Genomic DNA, 18,038 nt, shown 5'->3' on the forward strand with positions numbered 1-18,038 from the left:
AAAAAAAAAAAAAAAAAAAAAGAAAACCATAAAACTATAATCTCCAAGCTGTCAGGGAGGGGGATTTGAAAAATATATCCCTTCCTTCCACTCAGCGGCCTTGCCTCCATTACACTCTTTCTCCGCTGCAACTCCTGCATTCTCAATGCTTGGCCTTTCTAGGAAGTGGGGAAGAAGAACCCGTTGGCCTGTAACAGGAGAATAAATAAAGAGTTTGGGAAGCAACAAGGTGGTGCAGGTATTCTGTGTAAAAGGAATTGCAAGTGCAAAGTAGAGAGAGGAGGCATACTACCAGTTTGAAGTTGCTTGGTATGTTCTATGAAAGGCAAGTAGCTAAAAGGCAAGAAAATTTAAAAAAAAAAAAAAATATATATATATATATATATATGGGAACGGAAAGGCAAAAGTTAGACAGAAAAGTGCTTGTTCATAGAGGAACTTGTGCGCCAATCTAGACATTTTACTGTAGGAAATGGGGAATCTAGAGTTTTAAAGAGGTGAGTAAATCAACAGGTTGGGTTTTTAAAAATTCCTTCTTGTGGCAGAGAAAATAGTGGGCTGGAGAATTTCCAGAGCAGACTGTAAAAGACACTAATAAAATAATCAAGAAATGAGGAGATGACAAACCAAAATATGATCTAGTGACCAACTGAATATGGGAAGAATAAAAGAGGGCGGAATGTAGGATAACTCTTATTTCTAGTTTAGGTTATAATATAGGAGTATCATTATTTAACTTGGTGTAAATAGGAGAAACCAGGAGGAAAAATAGCAAGTTCAGTTTTGGTCATATTAAGTTTGAGGGACTTTGAGACAAACATGTTCAGGAAGCAATTGAGTTGGGCACTAGTAGATCTGAGAGAAAAATTGAAATTTAGAAGCAAAATCAAAGGCATTAGAATTTATGTGAGTGGGCAAAATCACCAAAGGAAAATGTGTAGACTAAGAAATGAAAGTAATTAAGAGTGAATTTCAAAGAATGACATTCAAAAACCAGGCACAACCAGTGAAAGGAATTAATTCTATAAACCTCAGTTGTCACAAAGAGACTAAGCAATATAAATTTTGAGAAGTAATTACTGGATTTGGCATATAAAAGGCCATTAGAAACTTAAGAACAACTTTCTTGAAGCCATTAAAGAAGCCAGGTAAAAGACTTTTCTCTGTTTGATATAAGTAAAAACACTATGCTTTCAAGAAGTTTATCGATAGATACGAGGATTGGGAAATAACTGAATAAACACAGGACGAAGGACATGCTTTGGCTTTATTTAATTTTCATAAGATGTGTGACTTGAGCACTGAGGAGAAGAAACTGAAGAAGAGGCTGAAAGCACAGGAAAGAAAAAAGACAACTGGAAGCAAAATGTTTTGTAACAGATGGGAGCAAATGAGATCAAGAGTAAAGATAGATGGATTATCCTTTAATATCTCTTTCTCTATAATAGAAATACAAGACTAAAGTCTGGGCAAAAATATAGATTAATGTGTAGGCTGGGAGCATGAGGTTGAAGAAATGGCCTGTTATACTCCATCATGTTTAGAAAGGAGAAATGAGGAGGACAAGGGACAAGGTTTTATAAAGGGAAGGTTTGATAATGTCTTTACAGAAAATGTGCAGGGGAAAACTGGGGTAACAAAAAGGATTGCTGAGTAGTATGAAGAAACAAGGGATGGTGGGTGGGGCTCTGTTTCTAAATTCATAGCTGTAACTATCCAAAGATCTTTCTATCCTCCAGTCCATTATCCACAAGCGCTTAAAAGATATGATAGTTAGGTGAATTAAGTAGAACCTTGGTACTCTCAAACATGTTGGTGAATTAAAATCACCTGTAGGTTTATTTAAAATGCAAATACCGAGTCCTATTCCTATTCATTCAGAGTTTCTGGGGCTGAAGCTCAAACAGTGAATTCCAGAGGCTCTCCAAGCAATCCCAGGGAAATTTCTGTTTAAAAAAAAAAAGAGAGAGAAGAAGAAGGAGAAAGAAGAGGAGTAGGAGGAGGAGAGGGTATGGGAGGGGAGGAGAAGAGAAGAGACAAGAGGAGAGGAGAAAGGAGGAGAGGGGAAGGGAAGGGAGGGGAGGGGAGGGAGCAAACAAGCACAGACCTAGAAGGTAACCAACTGGATAGAAGACAGCTGATCCAATATATACCTGTTAATGGCCCTCGTACGAGCGTGGGGGAGTGCTCTGCCACTCAGAAAAGCAAAGACTCCAAGATCTAGGGAGATTCAGATAAGTCTTGACAGAGTCACATACACACCATCCCATACTCTTAATAAAGCGCGTTAATGATAATCTGAGCTTGAAGAATGCCATGATGAACAATGCAAACACAAAATGTTTGTTCGAAATACTGTCTCACCTTAGGTTACGAGACTCAATGCCTTACCCTAAATTTTCTGTTTCATTACTCTGGAGATTTAGTATCACTAGTGGAATTCAGGGTGCTGCAAGAAATACGGAGAGCGAGGCGACTGCAGGAACAACCCGTGGGAAGAGGGAAAGAGATAATGGGGAGAAGGTGGGAAGGACAGAGCAACTTTAAGTGCCCATCTGCCCGAAGACTTGGAACGCTACGTAACTAGGACCCCAGAGCCGTTCTTCTGGCCTCCCCGGGCACTCACCATTGTCTCAGGATCTCAGCACTAGAAAAAACGTATCGTAGAGACAAGAAGACACCACCACCACCACCATTATCCAGTTACTCAGGCAACAGACCACGCCCACTGCCGCAAAGTGCGTGAGACGCCACCGCCCCACCTCTTCGTCCTTAGTAGCTGAAAGGAATCTCAGCTGCGTCCATCCAATCGCCAGACCCGCCCCTCCATGCTGTCGCCGGGGCTACGGGACGCCATTTTCCTGTTTCCGGCAATTTTACTTCCGTTTGTTTGATAGATGACCCGGAATTTTAAGTGAATATTACCCTTGGTCTCCAAAAGTTGCAGTACGGCATTTTATTTTAAAGTACACATCTGTCCATTCTTCACTTACGGAGGCCTTACACTGTGTGTTCTGTGTTACTTGAGTTTAAACTCACTGCAGAATGTGTTTACCCTTCTCTTTTGGAAACGTATTCCGGAAGCGAAACCCTGAGTAATCGGAAGTGGTTAGAAGTGAGAGAGCCGCTGGATATGTGGAGGGACTGGGCGGGCCGGCTTCTGAATGGGAGAGATCAGTGAGAAGTTAACCTGGTGATATCGATCCGAAGAGCCTGTCAAGTGAAGCCACCTGAAATAGGGATAATAAGAATCTTAGAGCTAAACCCGAGGACAAGCAGGTATAACTAAGAGAGGATGTTGGAAAGGGTCGGAAGTCTGGGTTGGAGCTTGGTGGCCAGTAGCTGTGGATTTAGGGAAAGATTGTTGTTCCGGGAAAGCTTTTTCAGACAGGGATGGAACTCTGGTTTCGACTTCCCGGGACAGCAAAAGTTGACAGGCTCGTCGCTTCCCGGCCTATCGCTTTCATACCTGCCCACTCCCCCTGCTTACTTCTTCATCCCCTCCCCTTCATTTGGCATTTGCCGGCAGGCACTCACTGTGCCTGTACGTTTCACAGAGCAACTATCAAGTGCAGTTTCAGGGATCGTTACCCTTACGAAGGGTTACTTGGAGACCTCTTTTCCGAGCAATTGTTCTCGGAGCTACAAACTTTAAGTGTAGAAAAGTTTGTGACTGTTAAGGAAATTAGTCGTCGGATTCACTAACTGAGCTGACTTGTTTCTAGTACTGGCGATCTTTTTTTGTGGTGAAACCAGTTTTCATCTAATGTACAGCTTGTCATAATTATATCATTGCAGTAGCATCACCTTTCTCATATGTTCTCTGGTAAATCTGAGTCTGTACTTTAAGGCAATGCATATATTTCTGAAATGTGCTCAATGTATGTTTCTCTTTTTACTTTAGAAGCTACACTATTTTAACTTTTTATTACCAAAAAAGTATAAATTATGCTATCTTGAGTAATATTTTTGTCGCTTGTTAAACATCTAAACAGACGCTCCTTTTGTGTGTGTGTGTGTGTGTGTGTGTGTGTGTGTGTGTGTACAAATTGCGTCAGTATGTCTCCTAAGAAAATAATTACTTTAAAATTCCCCTTGTCATATGGATACGAATTACACAAAGCCACCACAGTAACTTCATTGCCATTGCTCACTAAAATTCAGGACACACCTCTGACAATTAACAGTGTATTGGTGAGGATGGTGAAATGGAGTATTTGGAAGTAAACCACCCCTAATTTTTTTTTTTGAGACTTGTGGTAGACATAACAATGTCTTCTGTGAAAATGGGATGTAAGGGCTATTTCCTTTTCTAAATGCATGTGTACTAAATACAGAAGCAATTAAAATATCATAACTTTTAAATTAGAGGTACTCAATGAATGTTTATATATTGTTTAAATTCTTTCATATGCATACATTTCTAGGTTGTTCAGAAGTCTTGGAGTGCATTTTCAGTGGTTAAGGGGAAAAAATGACTACTCTTAAAAGTTTAGAAACCAAAGGTAAGTGGCTTTTTTATGATAATTGTTTTTAAAACATGAAATTTATGATGATGTGAAAGGAATGTTTGAGCCAAATAAGTAGATCTCAAGGAAGCCTTGTACTTTAGATATATAAGTGAAATTTAACATCATTAGTTAGAATTTATTAGGTGACTACTCTTAAACATTTAATGTTAATATACAGTTTTTAACAACTTTATTCCCTATACACTAGAAGATTAATATTTAAATAAGAATATACATTTTTAAAGATTTCGGTAGATAGACAAAGCAAGTAGCATGTATCAAATATTTCTTTCATGTTGTGTTAGTTTGCTAGGGTTGCTGTAACAAAGTACTACAAACTGTGTGGCTTGAACAACAAAAATGAATTGTCTCATAATTCTGGAAGCTAGAAGTCCAAGATCAAAATGTTAAGGCTATGCTCCTTCAGAAGGCATTAGGGAAAGATCCATTCCAGGGCTCTCTCCTAGCTTCCAGTGGTTTGCTGGCAGTTTTTGGTGCTCCTTGTCTTGTAAACACCCTTATCTCTGCCCTCAAGTTCACATGGTGTTCTCTCTGTGTACATGTTTCTGTGTCAAAATTTCCTGTTGTTATAAAGGCAGCAGTTATATTGAAAAAGGAACCCAGCCTACTCCGGTATGATTTCATCTTAACTAAGTACATCTGCAGCGATCCTGTTCCCAAATGAAGTCTCATTCTGAGGTAGTGGGGGTTGGCACTACAACATATAAAGATTTGGGGGACACAATTCAATGCATAAATTGCTAAATACAGTAGTCACTTTTTAGTCCTACCTGGCTTATCCTCTCTAATATTTGATACTGTTGACCATTCCCTGCCTTTTGAGATACTTTCTTTTGATGACTACCATGACATCACTTTTATTTTCAGCCTACTCTGTAGCCTTTCACTGTCCAATGCAGTAATTACATGTGGCTATTTGAATTTAAATTCATATTTTTAAAAAACTAAATATTCAGTTTCTCAATAACACTTGCCAAACCTCAAGTGCTCAATAGGCAGATACGGCTAGTGGCTGTTTCCATCACTGAAGAAAATTCTTTTGGACAGCTCTGCCGTAGCTATATCTTCTGTTTCTTTTTCAGCCTCCTCTCCTTCTTATCTTTTAAGTATTAGTGCTTTTCAGCATTCTCTCTGTTCTACTCTCATGGCTTCAGTAATTATCTATAGGAATGACTTCCAAATCTATAGCCCTGAACTCTTTCCTTATGATTCATACCCTTATAAACTACTGCCTACTGACCATCTTCACATAGCTATAGGCAACAATTTTAACATGTCCCAAAGTGAACTGCTGGCCCAGCTTATTCTTTGGATGGGGTGAGTTCTACATGCTAGAACCATCAGCGAAAGATGGAAAACTGTTTTCGAGATGCCAATTTTGCAGCAAGCTCACTTCAGCAGCAAGCCTTCTCTAAAAGCAGGTTGAATAAGTTTAGGAAAGAATGAAGAAACATCATACCAATAAATATTTAATTGAATTTAATTCAGCTGTGCTGTTAACAGCATTTCATAAGTCATCAGAAGGCTTTTAAACTATTAAATAAGCAAGTTGGAGACTGTAATGAAAGTAATAGGAAATAAGAGCAATTAAATAACTAATGTGAAAGCAACCAACATGGGGCTTGTCAAAAAGCAAAAACTAAATACAATATTATGATTAGTCATTAAAAGTACTGGCAAGTCCTCTTCAAAATTAAATTACTTTTTAATATTTATTATTACTTATTTTTAATTAGGATTAGAGTTATAAGGCACTTACACAAACATTATTTTATTTGATCTTAATTATCCAGTAAGGAAAATAATTCTATTAGCCATATTTCTATTTAATATGTTATCTGTTGTTAGCGAACAAAAGTTACTTGTATTGCCTGGCCTGTGGAAAGGTGTACTTGGTTGACATTTGTCAGTTGTCTTTACTTCTATAACTGCCTCAGGAGAGAAGTACAGTTGTTTGGTATAGCAACAGAACTTCCTCTCAGAAGATATTTGAGCAGTCATCATAAGAGGGATGTATCATGACTGCTAGGGCTGTTTCTGAAAGAGAAACATACAGTAAATGGTAACAACTAGAAAGTTAAATTAAAATCCAAAGCTTTTCTTGGATGTGGTATTAAAAATAAAATCAAATAGTTTAGTATGAGTAGACCAAATAGAAAGGTCTCTTTAAGACATTTAAATATTTCTGATTCCATAAAATAGTATCACATTAGTTCTGTAGAATAATAGGTTATTAGGTAAAAAAGGTATTCCATGAGCAGATAAATTTGAGAAATGCTGTATTAAAGAGAGGTTATACTATAGGACCTTTCAGAGTCTTATAGTATAACTTTAATACTAATGTACACTGAAATTCCATAAAGATACAGTATGCAACATTGCCCACACTTATTTGACCAGGAAACTCTATCCATAGAGCCTGTGGCAAGAGGAATGTTTAGATTCCACTTCAGGAAATCTTGATGTAACTCCTAAGTCCATTGTATGTAGCTTATTTCACTAATTTAATAGTAACTAACTAAACTTTATTAGGTGATATGGGTGACATTTAAAAGACTCTTGATTTAAAATTACCACATGACAATGCGTAATTTGTTTTCCTGTTTCATAGCTGAATTTGTGTATGTTCTGGAAAATCTGTCAGACTATAACCAAGTTAGGAATTAATGATTTAGGGTAGAGGAAAAAAAAATAAAGCAGTTCTTAAGTGGGTTAGTTTTGGGATGTTAAAATAAAACACTCAAGGTAGTGTATTAACAGATTAATGAAATTTAGTAAGCATTTGTTCATTTTCTCTGTGACAAGGACCGTTTTATTAGCTCATGATACAAAGATTAGGAGGCAATCCATACCCTGAAGAGCTCCCAGCAGTGTAGTCTACAAGAGAAATAAATTATTTTTCAAAATATGTACTACCATATTTGCATTACTCTGAAAGCACTAAGGGATGGGAGGAGGATGAGGTTAAGTGCTTTGTCCGAGGTCACACAATGCATGCCAGTGGGGACTTAAGTTATTTTAACTCAAACTCTGGTGACTTAGAGTTTTCTTCAGTACTCCATTCTGCTGACTTAGAATACTTCTCATCATAGATTGATGATCTTATGAATAAAAGAGAGATATTTGTTCAATGACAGACTGTAAAATATTTTTTTGCCCCAATATTCTATAGCAAGGGTTGGCAAATTGTGGCCCTCAGTCTCCTGATAATGTTTGCAAACAATTTGATAATAGTGAGCATTAACACTACTTAAGCCAAACATTATCCTGAATAAAAAAAAAAAATCTGTTCTTCCCTTTATTAGACCTATGTTATCAAAAAACTGTATTCAATTATTTTTATTGTAGTTTGAATTTCATCAATAAAGTTTTTTTTCTCTTATTATATAAATAGTTATATGGTATCAGCTTTTGGTCCATAAAGCCTAAAATATTTACTGTCTGGTCTTTACAGAAAAAGTTTGCCAGCTCCCATTCTAGCATGTTAGAATAGTGACCTTATTTGTTCTTTCCCTACATTTCACCAATCCTGAGAGGCAATAAGAGTAAGCAAACCTTAGATATGTTTTAATTCATTGAGAATTGATCACAGGTGGAAGTGATGGTGATGAATAATATAAGGATTGTTTTGTTGGTTCCCTTCAAAGAGTGGGGAAGAATAAGGATTGATGTTTTTCTTTACTTAAGCATTACTTATAATTATGGAGTTAGTACCATAGGTCTTCCCACTTGAGATAAGGTAATTATTCATAAGAATGTCCTGGATAGTGCCTAGTGCATATGTAATAAAGGTTTCTATGTGTGTCATAAGGAAAAATTGAATTATGAAAGTTACCAGGAGAGAAAATGTAAAGCCCTGGCTCTTAGTGCCTGCTTACCTATGCACATTAGCTAGAATCATAGTTATTACTGAGAGGGAGCTCTCATGTAATATGTAATACAACTTTGATATTCATAAATGCTCGAGTAAGTAGAACAGTTTAAATAAAGAGTAAATTGGGGTTGAAACAAGTTGGTTGAACTTGATTTTCCACAAAGGTATTTTGTTCAAAAAGAGATTTCTGTTAAATACCTTTTTTTTTTATTTTAATTCATATATATATATTTTTTTTATTGCATTTTAGGTTTTGGGGTAATGTTTCTTTGCCTTTTAAATTTAACATTAATCATTTTGTAATTTGTTCTTGAATCTCCGTTACTTAAAATTCCAACTCAAAAATGTTACAGCTTGCCTAGAAATCTTATTTGAGCATAATGGAAGTAACACACCTGTTTTTTATTTCCTCAGCCTCAGTGGGCCTGAACGATGGCTCTAGTGTATATTTTTATTGTTGATTACTTTTATTAATTTATAGTTAATACATGATTCTACATTACTTCTTAAGTGCCAGAATGTCTTACTGGCAAAATTAGACAGTTAAGTTTAGAAAAACTTAAAATTAGATTTTAAGAATAAGGGTAGATGGGGGTGATGGCTCACACCTGTAATCGAAGCACTTTTGGAGGCTGAGACAGAGAATTGCTTGAGCCCAGGAGCTCAAGACCATTTTGGACAACATAATGAAACCCTGTCTCTACAGAAAAAAAAAAAATACAAAAAAATTACTTGGTCACGGTAACACATGCCTATAGTCTCAGCTACTTGGGAGTCTGAGGTGGGAAGATCACCTGAGCCCATGAGGTCCAGGCTGCAATGAGCTGTGATTGTGCCACTGCACTCCAGCCTTGGTGATTCTGAGACCCTGTCTCAAAAAAAAGCATACAGGAACAGTCCTTTATTTTTTAAATGACTCAGTGGAAATTATCCTTGTGAGTGCTACCATGCTTTGTTTGTTGTTGTTGTTGTTGTTGTTTTATTGCATTTTAGGTTTGGGGGTACATGTGAAGAACATGCAAGATTGTTGCATAGGTACACACATGGCAGTATGATTTGCTGCCTTCCTCCCCATCACCTATATCTGGCATTTCTCCCCATGCTATCTCTCCCCAACTCCCCACCCCCCGCTGTCCCTTCCCTATTTCCGACAGACCCCAGTGTGTGATGCTCCTCTCCCTGTGTCGATAGATATGGCACTTTACTGAGAATACAGTACACTCAAAATAAGTTGTAAGCCTCTAGAGGGAATGAGAGAACAATAAAATAATTTGGGAATGATATGGTGAAAGTGAGGTGTAAGGATGTTTAATCTGCCAATCCAGTGTAGTTTCACTTGTGTAAGCAGGACATAAATTGTTAGGCCTAAGAATAGGATTGAATCTTTTCTTAATAAATGTTTCAGTGTAACATATGTGTTACTTCCTCTTACTCCTATGCGAAGCATTCTTTGCCAAGAGTTCACAAAAACAGATGACTCTTATGAAGTAGATGGTTTCAAATATGCATATATATAGCTGACATTTATTTTTAAATAACATTACTGAGTGTCTACAGTATGCCAAGCATTTGATCTTATTACAATTTTCCTTACCAAAATTATATAGCAAAGTTGTTATAATCTCCAGTTTGCAAATTAGGAAGTAAAGAATCATGGAAGATTAAATTATTTATCCAGGGTTATACTAGGAAGTAAAAGTCAGAACCAAATACTCTGATTCCAAATCTTTTGCCTACTGAAGGAAAGTTTAAACATGTAAGACTTTATTCATCCTTTGTTAACACATGATTGTTTTGAAAATTACTTTTTCTCTGATTTTTTTGCATTCTTTTTAGTGCCAGTAATTTTGAATATAGGGTATAGCATGTCTTAGCATTTTCTTGGCATTTTTTCTTGGTAAGTAGTTTCTGTTTTGTTTCCTTTTTGTTAGTCACCCTTACTTCATCCCCAATCCGAGGAGCAGGAGATGGAATGGAAACTGAGGAGCCACCTAAGTCTGTTGAAGTTACCTCTGGAGTCCAATCTAGAAAGCATCATAGTCTTCAGAGTCCATGGAAGAAAGCAGTTCCATCAGAAAGCCCAGGAGTTCTTCAGCTAGGGAAAATGCTCTCTGAAAAAGCAGTGGAAGTTGAAGCTGTAAGAATATTAGTTCCCAAAGCTGCTATAACTCATGATATCCCCAACAAAAATATAAAGGTTAAGTCTCTGGGACATCATAAAGGAGAATTCTGTGGTCAGTCAGAGGGAGTTATAGAACCTAATAAGGAACTCTCAGAGGTAAAGAATGTATTGGAAAAGCTCAAGAATTCTGAAAGAAGGTTACTACAGGACAAAGAAGGTCTTTCAAACCAGCTCCGTGTACAGACAGAGGTAAGAAGTCTTAACTGATACAAGGAGTACTACTCTTTACATCTGGACCTTTTAAACCTGCATGTTAGAAAACTACATTTCTTTATTTCATCATAGCTTGTCATTTATCTAAAATGTTTCCTCTTAAATTTCTCATTCTCTCCCAGAGCCTCTAGAGACTTTATGTTGGGAACTTATACTCTAAAACCTCATTGAAGATGGAGGTGTGAGGTGCTTTGCACAAAACCACCAATCAGTTGTAAAAATAGGTTACAATTATAAACTGCCAGACCAAAGACTGACCAAGTGAGGCACAGTAATTGACCAGTTAGCAGTCTTTGTTTTAAGGATCCATAAATTCCAAGTATTTTTTCCTGTGTATGCAGGATACTTGGAATAAAGAGAATGGTGGTTTAAGTTACCATGTCTTCACTGTAAATGAAAAAAAATCTGTAGCAATTAAGTGTGTTGCTTTAATCTTTGCATCTTAGTAAAAATTGCCTTGCCACTTCCCTTATTTCTCTAAGAGACCATACATCTTTTGGCTAGAGACAAGTCTTCATAAGTGACACCACACAGTTAGTGGTTCTTATCCAAATAAATTTTTAAATAACTAATTTATCATTACAAAATGTAGTACAAATTTATGTGTAAAAATTGTAGATAATACAGAAAAACACAATGAAAATAGTGCCACCTGAATCATTCCATCCAGCTATACCTGCATAACCATATACATTTAGTTCACTTTGTATTATAACCCACTTTTTTCAGGTATTAATGTTCTGCCATGTCACTGAATATAGTAATTACAATGTCATTAATAGCAACAGTGTTCTTCAGTAGCTATACCATGTACCAGTATCTGTTACTGGATATCTGTTTTAGTTTTTTGGTCTTTTCAATAACGATGTAAAGAATATGAAACATACTTAGAAACATACTGGATTACTTCCTTTGCTTAATTTTTTAAAAGCAAATTCTTAAGATGCAATAGACTAACCTATAAAGTTGAATAAAAACATAAAACATCCTCTGTCATATTTTTTACCAAAATGTATTGGTTTTGTTTTAATTTTTTTTCCTTTAAGTGTTGACTGGAAGCAATTCGTTATTTTCATAATTATTTTTACTCTTATTACAAGAGGCTCAGTTTATTACCACATGGACTGTAGATATAGATGTATAGAGAGAAGTAGAGAGATATGGTTTGTATATTGGATAGAACTTAAATATGTAATTTTACTTTTTGATAGAAGCTTTAAGTCACGGAAGTCCAAATTACACAGAAACGCAGTCTATTTTGGTTAATTTTGTTACATTAAAGTTGGTGATATTACTTTGAGCTTGTTGCATTGATTATGTTCTCTTCTAGGTAAATCGTGAGTTAAAAAAGTTACTAGTGGCTTCTGTTGGGGATGATCTTCAGTATCACTTTGAACGTCTAGCCCGTGAGAAAAATCAGCTTATTCTAGAAAATGAAGCCCTAGGTGGAAACACAGCTCAGCTTTCTGAACAGTTAGAACGTATGTCAATACAGTGTGATGTATGGCGAAGTAAATTCCTTGCAAGCAGGTATTTTCTACAGCAAATAGTATTTCATTTCCTAGTGTTTTCTCCATCAGGCTTTTGATCTGTAACACAAGAAAGTAGACTGTAATGTGAAAATTTCTGATTAAGATCATGAAAGTACTTCATTTAAGATGTGAACTTAAACTCTCTCCCCTGGATGGTCACACAGTCTCCCTAAATGAAGAAGTGATAGAAGGATCATCCCTTATTACTGAGTTCTAGGTTACCGTTTAGTAAAAATACAGTGTTTAAGACCGAAACAAAACTGTAAACTCAGACATCTAGTAAACATTAAAATCACAAAAAGCCAAACTAAATTATTTTTCTGCATTTAAATATGTGGACTCCCCAAGATAATATTATTCATTCTGAAGGCTCTCTTCTGATAGTTCTTTTGACTATATAATAAAGCATCCCAACCTTTTTTCTCTGTGTGCATAAATAGAAAATTATAACATTTTTATGACATATTGGATGAGGCTACTCTCCAATGGCGGCAAAAACTCTGGAGTCCTCATCCAGGCCTCTCGACACACTGGTGGTTGGGAAACTCTGTTATATAGTATGATTCTTTGTCTCTTTATCCCCTCCCCACCTCAACTTACTAGTTACTGGAGAACAAGATCTGGCTGTTGTGTATTTCTGGTACTTAGCAAAGTACTTTACAGAGAGTATGTTTAATAACTGTTGATTTAAACTGAATCATCTAGAGATTTCTCACACAACAGCCAAAGGTTTCCAGGCTATATTTGAAGAACCATTGATCATGATGAATACATTTTTAGGAAAATGTTTTTTCATGTCTTAATATCTGTGACACTTTCTAGTAGTTGTTTACTCTCTTAACAGTCTTTTATTTATCTTTTAATTGTGCTGGTTCAGTATGCTATTTGGAAAAATGGAACTATTCACTTAGAACGAAACTTAATTTAGTTAATTCTTATTGAACATTTTAAGAAGCAAATCATTTATATATTATACAAATTACTGCAGTATACAACTGTTTAACATCCTGATCAACACCAGTAGTAACATTCCATTAAATTTTGAAATAAAAATTAAATAGGACTTTATTGATACTTTAATTGATGTAATCTTCCAATGTCAAAATTGTTTTCATTTTAAGGAACTTGGTAGTAACTGCAGTCTCAGACTTAAATTTTAATGTTAAGTTTTTTAGCTGATTAACCTTATTTGAATATATTGCTTCAGTTCCATCAACAGAAAACTGGTTAAATAAAATTTTATGTATCCAATCAGTAGAAAACATGATGCTAATTTTTGAAAAAAGGGAATGGGATAGCTCTTTATGTGTGCTAATATGGAAAAATCTCTAAAATACGTTATTAAATGAAAAAGTAAGATTTAGAAGTTTGTATTCAGTATCTCTTTTTGTATATGTTGTATCACATATGTATATGTTAAAATATACATAAATTTTTTTTGAGAAGTGTAAAAAACACTTTGTTGATTGCATATAAAAGAAGGATAAGGATCCTGGGCATAAGGAAAGACTTTATATAAGTCTATATTAACATTTTTCTGAGGGCAAGGAGGCAACTGAATGGTAAGAGAATAATTCAGTTTTCTTTCCCTCTTTAGGTTTTCTGTATTTAAAAATGTTTAATAATTTTCTTTCAAATTTTGTTCAATCTAGAGTAAGATTGAGATGCACTCCAAAAGTCATTATATAGGAAAGTTAAATGACTTTTGCATTTTCTTTATATAAATGAATATTTTAACTGAATCCCTTCAATGAACTCTAAGCTCATAAACATTTTTAATGTTCTTCAGTCAAAATTTAAAAACTGTGAAGTAACTAAACTATGTATTCCAGGCTATATACTATGTTAAATCTTCGTTAGCTTTTGAAAGTGACAGTCACAAAGTAATATATTCAATTCTTTACACTGTATTATTGTCAGCAAATTTATATGTAAGATTTTCATCTTTTTCAGGGTAATGGCAGATGAGTTAACCAACTCAAGAGCAGTTTTACAGCGTCAAAACCGTGATGCACATGGGGCTATACAAGATCTCCTAAGTGAACGGGAACAGTTTCGTCAAGAAATGATAGCTACCCATAAGTATGGCACTTGTTTACATTCTGAACTCTTCTGCTTTCTCCTGCAATTTATGTTATTGTAGTTTTGTTTTGCTTTGTCTACTTTTGATAACTTACTTGGCATATACTTTTAGTAGCATTTTAAATAGATGCTCTGGGAAGGAGGAGGACTAAAAAAATAGAAGGCATGCTTTTCACATTCTTAATGGGGGAAATAATTAGTTACATCTCTAGTAGAAGGATTCTCTGGATTTAAAAGCACTTCTTATAGTTGTAGTCGTATAGTTTTTGGTAGAAGCCAAGCAGTGTACTTGTCTCCCCTATGGAAGGAGATCTTTTTGAAGACTTCCTGCAGTATTCAAGCTTGTTTTCATGTCCATATCCTCCAGAACTATCAAAAGTGATGGTCTTCCTTAAAAGCTTTTTGCATTTTTATATAGTTGATTTATTACAGTTAGAATCAGTGTCAAAGAGCAAATTATAGGGGAAATTAGAAGAATGAAAACACAAGAAACCACTAGCCAGTTTAATCAGGAAAAAAGAGAAGATGTAGATTATCAGTATCAGGAATGAATGGGAGTATACTATAGACTCTATACACATAAAAAATATAATACACAAATGTTATGAACAAATCCATGTCAATAAATTCAATAATTTACATGAAATGGACAAACTCCATGAAAGACAAACTACCAAAGGTTACTCAAGAACAAAGAGATAACCTGAATAGCTTTAACCTATTAAAGCAATATAATTTATAGTTAAAAATTAAATATTTTCCACTAAAGGAAGTTCCAGGTCTAGATGGATTCACTGATGAATGCTAGTAAACATCTAAGGAAGACATAAAACCAAATTTACAAAAATTCTTCTAGAAAATAGAAGAGAAGGAAACAATTTCCAACTCATTTTATGAGGCCAGGATTGTCTTGATACCAGAACCTGAAGCGTTAGCTGAAAACCACAAACTATTATCTCTAATGAACATAAATGCAAAAATCCTTAACAGAATTTTGGTGAATCAAACCCAAAATATAGAAAAAGGTTTGTGCATTATGACCAAGTAAAGTGAATCCCAGGAATTGTAGATTGGTTTAGCATTCAAAAATCAATTAATGTAACTCACCAAAAAAGAAAAACCATACGAATATCCCCAGAGTTACACAAATCATATAAGTAGTTCCTATACTAAAAGGTGAAAACTACAAAAAGTACTATTTGTTAAATGATTTTCAGACAACGACCTAGTAGTTTAATGTATGCTTTCTATAATCTAATGTACTTGACCAGACATCCTAATTTATGGAACTCTGAGAGAGAAAGGTATCAGAGAAAGATGTTATATAATCTCAGAAATATTTTTCATACTTATGTACTATTACTGATGTTTGCATTTTGCTCTCTTACTAATGTTCAATGTTCATGTGTGTTCTATGCAGATTATTGGAGGAGCTCTTAGTCTCCTTGCAATGGGGAAGAGAGCAAACTTACTCCCCTAGTGTACAACCCCACAGCACAACAGAGCTAGCATTAACAAATCACAAGTTGGCAAAAGCAGTAAATTCTCATCTTCTGGGAAATGTTGGCATTAACAATCAAAAAAAGATTCCATCAACAGTTGAATTCTGCAGCACCCCAGCTGAGAAAATGGCCGAAACGGTAAAATATTTTCTCTTTTGTGATCTGTGGAACTTCTAAGACTGTCTTCTTACAGAAAGGTGACTATATTATCATGGAAAGTGTTTGGCATTAGGAATTAGGAAATGTGGGATCAAACCACTCATGCCATTGAGTATGTTATCTTGGAAAAAATTATTTCCTCTTCTGAGCTTTATTATTTTCTAACATTACTGTGTTATTTTTAAGGACAAAAAAGTAATTGGAAAGCGGTCCTATGTTTTAGCTATTGAGTCATTGATAGTCCTTTTCTTGAGTTCATTTTGATATAAAAACCGCTGTGTAGTAGAATTTTAAATCTAGTAGATTAAATTAATAGATTAGTAGATTAGATTACTTCTGATCTAAGAAATTACTTAATTCCCACATATAGATGGAAATATATCAAATACTACAGAACAGATAGTATAGTCCTGGATGAATTCAGGGTCCATGCAGCTGGCTTGTCAAACACACTCATCTCACATTTCTGTGACAACAACCAAGTTCACCCAGGTTACAACTCCCATGTCTCCATCTGGGTCCCTGTCAGTCACCATAACTCTTGCACTATTAAAATCTTCAATGCAGCATCTCTCTCTCTGCAGTCTATGATCTCAACTTTTTTACTTTCCAACTCTGATTCTTCATTCTGGCTTCCTGGATGTGAACACATCTTTGATCACATAATTGTTTTTATTCCCTTGATCCCCATATTTGTTTATCTCATCAGCTCACTCTTCTAGTTTCTCTTCCTGCCAAAGCTTGCTTAGACTCTATTTGTAAGTGCCTTACTGTCTTATCTTCCTCTCCAAGTAGGCTGAAAACCCCAGTCCTGTGTCAGTTCAGTTGTTTGCCTTTTTGTTTCAGTGCCCATCAAGTACTGCCTCACATTCAGCAGATGACTTTCCTTCCTAATCCACAGAAGAAAAAGAGGACAGAGGCAGCAAACTGCCTGAAGGTCCTACTTGATATCTAGAAGCCTACCTGTGTGGCAGTTATCTCTCAGAGGAAAAGGTGTTCCTCTTCTCCTAAGCCTCCTCCCCTCTAGGCTCTGGCTTCCCCCACCCAACAGTTATTCCTTCTCTCTGTTGGCTCTTTCCGTTTGGCTTAAGAACATATCCAGGTGTAATTCATCTAAAAAAGAAAAATCTTCCCTCTATTATAAGATCTCTGGATATGGCTTTATCACTTTCCTTTCACATCCAAGAATCTTGGACAAGTTGTCCATACATTTTTGTACTTACACCATCCATTCCTCAATTCCTACCATCACTTACATCTGTAGACTTCCTGCCCCACTGTTCTCAGTAAGTACTCTTAAAAAGATCAAGAACATTTACTATCATATTATATTGTCTCAGCATTCCTTCCTTGAAATTCCCTTGACCTTTGTGACATCACTTTTTCTCGGTCCTGATGCTACCTCTCTGAGCTCTTCTTCATAGACTTTTTTCCTTCTTTAGATGTTTATGTTTCATAGGAATCTATGTTCCCCTTTTCAAACTCTCTTGGTTTCCTAAACACTATACTCTGGCAGCGATTCGCTATTTTGTGACCTTTGTTTCTAAGTTTTTGAGGGGGTGGGGCATCCTCTTCCTGTGACTCCTCTTGAGCTTTCTTTACATAACATACTTTCTGTATTCTCTAGGTGTTATTCTGTTACCATAGCTTTATGCTTGTGACTTCCATCTGAGACTTTCTTCTGAGTCTGAGAGATTTATGTCCAGCCAGGCACTTCCATCTGTTTGTTCCACAGAGAGCTAAAAATGGAACCTTGCTTTTGCATTTGTACAGCCCCCCTCCCCTAAAAATCTCCTGCTTTTCCTGTACTCCCTCTCTTAATGAATTATACTTACTCTATAGTGCTGTTTTCGGGATTCCATAAAAAACACATATAAAGCCTGCAGCAGTTTCCAATATATTATAATTTCTCAGTAAGTGGTAGCTATCATTTTTTACCATTTCCTTCATTCTTCTGGTCCT

At 35.7% G+C, this 18,038-nt stretch overlaps 2 protein-coding genes across 6 annotated transcripts in view; one reads left to right on the forward strand and one right to left on the reverse strand.

Annotated features, from left to right (window-relative positions):
* The window catches only part of NME7 (NME/NM23 family member 7), a 166,049-nt gene extending 163,274 nt beyond the window's left edge, over positions 1-2,775 (reverse strand). For 3 of the 4 annotated variants that reach the window (XM_037740507.1, XM_017534100.2, XM_037740506.1), the window contains exon 1: positions 2,627-2,775. In XM_037740507.1, the coding sequence (XP_037596435.1) occupies positions 2,627-2,629 (3 nt within the window). In that variant the 5' untranslated portion in view covers positions 2,630-2,775. The remainder of the gene's footprint in view (positions 1-2,626) is intronic. The other variant, XM_017534098.2, reaches the window with a different exon arrangement.
* Positions 2,776-3,144: 369 nt separating this feature from the next.
* The window catches only part of BLZF1 (basic leucine zipper nuclear factor 1), an 18,919-nt gene continuing 4,025 nt past the window's right edge, over positions 3,145-18,038 (forward strand). The window contains exons 1-6 of one of the 2 annotated variants that reach the window (XM_017534096.2): positions 3,145-3,279; positions 4,428-4,505; positions 10,338-10,777; positions 12,132-12,331; positions 14,287-14,415; positions 15,836-16,055. In XM_017534096.2, coding sequence (XP_017389585.1) covers positions 4,475-4,505; positions 10,338-10,777; positions 12,132-12,331; positions 14,287-14,415; positions 15,836-16,055 — 1,020 coding nt within the window. In that variant the 5' untranslated portion in view covers positions 3,145-3,279; positions 4,428-4,474. Of the gene's footprint in view, positions 3,280-4,425; positions 4,506-10,337; positions 10,778-12,131; positions 12,332-14,286; positions 14,416-15,835; positions 16,056-18,038 lie in introns of both variants that reach the window. The other variant, XM_037740505.1, reaches the window with a different exon arrangement.

Source organism: Cebus imitator, unplaced genomic scaffold, assembly GCF_001604975.1.
Source record: "Cebus imitator isolate Cc_AM_T3 unplaced genomic scaffold, Cebus_imitator-1.0 Scaffold84, whole genome shotgun sequence".
In the NCBI taxonomy this organism is placed as follows: Eukaryota; Metazoa; Chordata; class Mammalia; order Primates; family Cebidae; genus Cebus; species Cebus imitator.